This window comes from Cryptomeria japonica, chromosome 6, assembly GCF_030272615.1.
Source record: "Cryptomeria japonica chromosome 6, Sugi_1.0, whole genome shotgun sequence".
Taxonomy (NCBI): Eukaryota; Viridiplantae; Streptophyta; class Pinopsida; order Cupressales; family Cupressaceae; genus Cryptomeria; species Cryptomeria japonica.
The window spans coordinates 273,023,091-273,029,090 of record NC_081410.1 but is presented as its reverse complement, the minus strand read 5'-3'; the positions used below and the strand labels follow the sequence as shown (position 1 = coordinate 273,029,090).

The 6,000-nt window shown below is 34.3% G+C and overlaps 1 protein-coding gene across 2 annotated transcripts in view; it reads left to right on the top strand.

Moving 5' to 3' along the window:
• The first annotated feature begins 860 nt into the window (after window positions 1-860).
• LOC131062615 (zinc finger CCCH domain-containing protein 19) overlaps window positions 861-6,000 on the top strand; it is a 47,081-nt gene continuing 41,941 nt past the window's right edge. For both annotated transcript variants that reach the window (XR_009110913.2, XM_057996320.2), the window contains exons 1-2: window positions 861-1,200; window positions 1,979-2,089. Coding sequence is in view for 1 of the 2 variants with exons in the window: in XM_057996320.2 (XP_057852303.2) it covers window positions 1,129-1,200; window positions 1,979-2,089 (183 nt within the window). In the remaining variant the exon portion in view is untranslated. The remainder of the gene's footprint in view (window positions 1,201-1,978; window positions 2,090-6,000) is intronic.

The window sequence follows — 6,000 nt, the reverse complement described above, 5'->3', positions numbered from 1 at the left end:
AGGTGTTGCATTGTTTTTTCTCTATCTATAAAGGGCAACATACTAATAATCTTATGGAGGCTTTGGCTATTCTTTATGTAGTTGAAGAGGTTGTTCCCTTGGTTGAAAAAAAATAAAACTGTGAATCTGATTTACATATTGTGGTGGATATGTTGAATGAGCAAAGGTTGGACAGAGTTAATTGCCAATTAGCCTTAGTGGTTAGGAAGATTTTGAGCTTGTGCCATTCTCTGGAATATAATTATTTTTGTCATATTCCTAAAGAGTGGAACAAAGTGGCTAATTGCCTAGCTAAATGAGCTTATGAGAATATAGAAAGGTGGGATGGAGACTCTTGTCCCCATAGATATTCTGAAACTGTAAAGAAATTAATTATGGAGGATATGAAAATGTACGCTAGTTCTTTTGTGGGGTTCCTATAGGGACTTCTGCTTGATGTTTGTGGGTTGTCTTTTGGTGGGCATGTGACCTTTTGCTTTGTAATTCTTTCTTTGAGTTGAATAAATTTTTACTCCCTTTTATTTGAAAATAAATAAATAAAAAAGATAGTTCTACATTTTAGATTGTATTTTACATTTATACATATCACATAAATTCTTGACCTTTTCTATTTAAAATTTCTCTATCAACATAATCATAGTATTTTAAAATAACACAATGAATGAATAAATTTTAATAACATTCACAAGATCAAACGTAAAAAACCAAAAGAACTAATATTCATTTTCATATTTCTTTTGATGTTAGCTCCTCTATTACATATCTTGACTAAGAGATCCCATTAACAGTAACTAGATTCTTTAGGTCATTCCCACCTCAAGATCAAGGCAAAAAAATCAAGCCTCCATTAAATGTAATTACAGGAGCAAACTAAATACCCCATAGGACAGGTTTAACATATGATTGTGGCATAAACATCTTTCATGTGAAGGGAACTTAGGCGCTGTCCATGTGACCGATGTCTGTTTGCCTTCGCTGCTAACATATTTAGGACTGAAGAAGGTATGTAAACAAGCACTACCAGAATGGCAATAGAGAAGCCCATAAGGTCTAGTGCTTGCAAAGTTCTTCGTCCCTAAGAAACCATTTAATCATTATCGATGCGGTAAGTAGGAAGGGTCGGCTGCCATGGAGGAGGAAGCACAGAAGCGGTATACAGACTGCGTTTATTTCTTAGCATCCCCTTTGACCTGCAAGAAGGTATTATTGTTAATATAGACTGCGTTTATATCTGTCAATTTATTTATTATTTAGTTACAACTCCTGCTCGCTTTCTTATCAAGCTGAATTTTATTTGCACCCACAAAATATAAAGGAACTTGGCTCCGATTGCGATCAGACTAGAGTATCCTTTTTGGTTTTTGAAAATTTGGATGTTTGGAACCCTGCATCTTTAATTGTTAAAGATTCCCATATTTATTTAAAACTTTGGAACCCTTTTGGATTTAGCGTAAACCGTTGCTGTTATTAGCCAATTCAACTATAAAGTGAGCTTTGTAAACAACGTTTTTTTATCTATGGGGATTTGGTCTTTTGGATGGGTAAGGATGGAGTTTTATTTGGTTCTCTAATTTACCCCCTCCATTATGGAGAGAATTTTTTAGCCGGGGTACGGCACAGATTAAGGGCTTAGAAGGCCGAATTATCCCCGGAAGCAGGGCAATGTATGTGAGTGCTTTCGTGAAAATTCGAGGTGTGGTTATATTCCTTCTTTAACACGGTGTGGGGTGCGATTGTACTATGCAAAATAACTAAACATAGGCAATGCTTGAAGAGTAACCTAGATCACGTCTGTAGAGCGAGCCCAATTATCATTTGATCACATCCCTCTGGACCCAGCGTTTTTGAGAGCTTCCTGAATTCTTACTAGTTTTTTGGTTGATGTGCAATTAGAAAAGGAGCATTGCACACACCTAGTTTGATGCCTCGGAGAGATAACTTTTCTGTATTTTTTAAATTAGCGTGTTGTTTAATGCAGGGAATTGAATGTGAATATCGACACAGTGAAAATGCAAGGATCAATCCAAGGCATTGCTGGTACTGGCTTAATGGGAATTGTCTGAATCCACATTGTGCATTTAGACATCCAGTAAGTTGTTTTTGCCTTTATGAAGTTACTAGGATTTTGTGGGTTTACGTAAAAATACAATTTTTGATGCAAATCTAAAATGGCTATTTCTGTGTTTCTAGAGTGTGTCCATTTTTTCTTCACCCTTGTTTGTTATGGTAGTATTTTTTGAATACCATTTTTATTTCTATGCAGAATTTGTAAAATCTTTAAAGAAAAAATGGTAGGGATATTTTTAGAGAAGTGATGAGCACAATAGCACCTATTAATATTTCAAGTCTTCTTTTTCTTCTATATGTACTCTTTTCTAATGCTGCTGTGTTTGGCGTACAATCTGGCACTTAAGTTGTGCACAGAGTACAATTCTTGACCTGTTGAGTGGTGTATCTTGTAAGATCCTTAGAATATTTGAATGCTACTTTTTTAGATTTAACTAGATTAATCTTATATTTTACAAGCTGAAAAAATCAAATTAAAGCAGTTTTGAATTTTGGTTGATTTGGCTTCTAGGTTTATTTTTTTCTGTATAAAATTTTGGCATCTATCGAAGGCACTATTTTTATCATTGAGAATAGAAAACATGTATGTAAAAATAAGTCCTTGAGGAGAGAGACTCCGCAATAATTTAATCCAAACAGGTTCCCAAAACAGATAAACCATTTCTGAATTGTTACAGGACTGCATCAAGAGGGATTGCAACGGCTATATTCATAATGCTAAGAGCTAAAGTGTCCATAACAAATAAAAATGAGCTTGAGAATGGCACCCACACTTAATCTGTAATTTATACCATACCTTTTTTGCTATTTTTGGAAGGTACAAGCAAATCTGCCAGAATTTAATCGCATTGTCTGAAATAAGACTATAAAATAGTATATGAGAGTAAATACATATCCGGGAAAAGCTGAAAATCTCATGGATAGAGCTCTTTATATTCCATAGATTTGCAGTCAAGTCAATACCATGAGAACCATTATTATTTAGCATTTGCATCTATATATTTTTGAAGTTTCTAGGATGTCTAATAAATATTGGCACGTACTCAGCAAAGAGTATTTGCTTTTTGTTTGGGTAGAGGGAATCTATACTAGATTTTGCTGCTGTGCTTGTCAGGTTTTTCTCCATCAGGAATGTTAATTTAAATATATGGTGTAGTCAAACACTTTTGATTTTACATCATAGTTGGGAAATTGGAAGAGATGCACCTATTCAAACAGTTTGTCTATTGTGGGAGTAGGGTGAGATACCTTGAAAATCTGAAAACTTGCATATTTTCTTGATCACTTAACATTTTCTTATGTGTTTGGATGGCTTATAAGCTTTGAGCTGCGCATTTGTGAGTTTTTTACACAAAAAGCCTGGCAACACACAAGTAGACCATGGCCTGATGGAATTATGTTATTTCTTGGTAAAATAATTATGATATGATTCTGAGTTGGGCCAGGCAACCCACCATCTGTAAAGAGAGTTGATTTACCTATATTTGATTGTTTCAGTTGATTGCGAAATGGGTGATTTTACAAATCCTCTGCTGTGCCATTTTTCTGAAAGTGCTTTAAGTTGCTAATCAAGCGTCTTGATACTCAAGTACCTTTTTCATGTCTCTATTAATGTATCTGAAATGGGTTCTTATATTGATATTTCATGGAAATGTATCATGTTGCGTTGAAATTTTTATCATTTATGTAGTAATTGGATACTTGGGTGCCTCCGTCATACCCTGTCATTTATCCGGTGTATCCAATTGTGTTCTGAAATGTATAGTTGAAATAACTCTAGCAATTGTCACACAGACATTTGAAGTACTTTGATCAAGGTACTCAGAATATGCCTAAAAACAAATATCTTACTATAATCCTTCAAAAATATCTTGCAGTAATCTTTTACTTTTTTTGTTTAATATTTGACTTGTGAATGGGCACATACGTCAGAGGTAGCTATAAATTTAACTACTTACTGGGAATACTCAGCACACTTGATTAACTTCTTGAACTTTCAGAAATCTGCCAACATGATAGTAAATCACAAGTAATTTCTCATGTCCTGTGCTCATTACTATTGCTGCTTGTGGTTTTGTCCTCAGTACATGCTGTAAACTGCACCTGCAAGTTTTCATCCCAGGCACCAATGGCTGAAGCTGCATTACCCTCACAAGAAGGTTTCTTGTTTTTGATTTCAAAAGATAATCTCCCTTTTTTCCCAGCACTGCTTGTATTCTCCTTTTAATGTGATGTTCAAGTATGGCAATCACTTCCAAAATTGGAGGTGTCTAACTAACAATTAACCCCTGCAAATTATGACAGCTAACTAATCCATCTCGACCTCCCTTTGCTGAGAAATACTGCAGGTACATCTAGCAATAAGTTCACTAAACAAAAGCAGACCTGATTTTATTAAGTAACTACCTAACTGGCAGACCAAACTAACTGAAATATTTACTCCCCTTTAATTCCCGACCAAGACTTAGTATTCAGTCCATCCGACTATTGATAACTGAAAGTTGTGTGTCTAGTCTAGAAGGGGACATTTCAAGTTCTTTATATTGAATTTGCTTGTCCTCAAGCAAGATAGTGCTGGTTGATCTAGGATATCAGTAGCCCAAGTAGCATCCTCTTCAGGCAAACCTTTTCATTGCACCAGAATTCAGTCCATACACAGTTTTGTAGCTACTTCACTCGAGTTCTAAGTATTTAGGTCTCCAAGAGGGCGCAGCTACTAACTCTATTGTTCTTTTCTTCGACGTGCTTAGTGTCAAAATCGTAGGCTTGTCATTTGCTCACCCATTTTTGTTGCTTGTCATTGAGGTCATGCTGCGATAAGAAAAACCTCAAGCTGTTGTGGTTCATATGAACGACAAGACATTCACAGATATTGTTTGAATGTAGCTAGTGCATGCATAATTACTGACATCTGCTTATCACATACAGAGAAATTACACTTAATCTTTGATAATTTTTGACTTTTAAATGATATGAGTCATCCTTTTTGCATAAGAACAGCTCATAGACCTTCTCTTAAAGCATCACACTCTACCACAAAGGGTAATGCAAAATTGGATATTGCGAGAATGGGGCCAATGCACATTACCCTCTTCAAATTGTCAAATGCATTGTGCTGCTATTGAATAGTGGAAAGCACCCCTTTTGATTAATTCTGTCAATGGCGAGGCTATCTGTGAGAATCCTCTAATAAACCTTCTGTAGTAGCTACAAAGACTCAAGAATCCTCATAATGGTGTCAATGTCCTTGGAGTAGGCCATTCTTGGATGGATTGCACCTTGATTGGATCCATTTCTACACCTGCCTTGTTGATTAAGTACATAATTAATGCCAAGAGGCATTCTACAATGGCAGCGAGGGGTGGAGTGAAATGGTATGAGTATGTTAATGTTAACTTTTATCGTTTAGCTCAAATTTGATAACCATTCACGTGTCAAAATATTAATATTAATTATAAACTTAATATTTTTAAAATAAACATCATATAAAACAAAATAATACCCTCATCAACATTATAAGTTTTAGAATAAGTTTTAGATAGATATATAAATATAAAATAAAAACAAAGATATTTAAAAAAAATCTACTATTTTTTTAATTACAATATTCTTTTAAAAAAATATATTTTATTAGTTTTTATTATTTGATGATTTTTTGAACAATGATAAGAAGTTAAAACTTAAATATAAAAAACTAGATGTGAATAAAAAAATTGTACAAGGGAAAAATAAACAATGTAGATACAATATAATTTAAATATTTTTCTATGTAGTAAATAGTAAATATAATTTAAAGTGAATTAAAATAATTTTAAGGTGAATAAAATAGCTTCAGTTGGTATAGCAGACTGCTGGACCACCTACTTGCAGGCCAATGAATAAACTATCAGCAATTGCCACTTCGAACCTTGCAAACTCATCAACTATCAATTT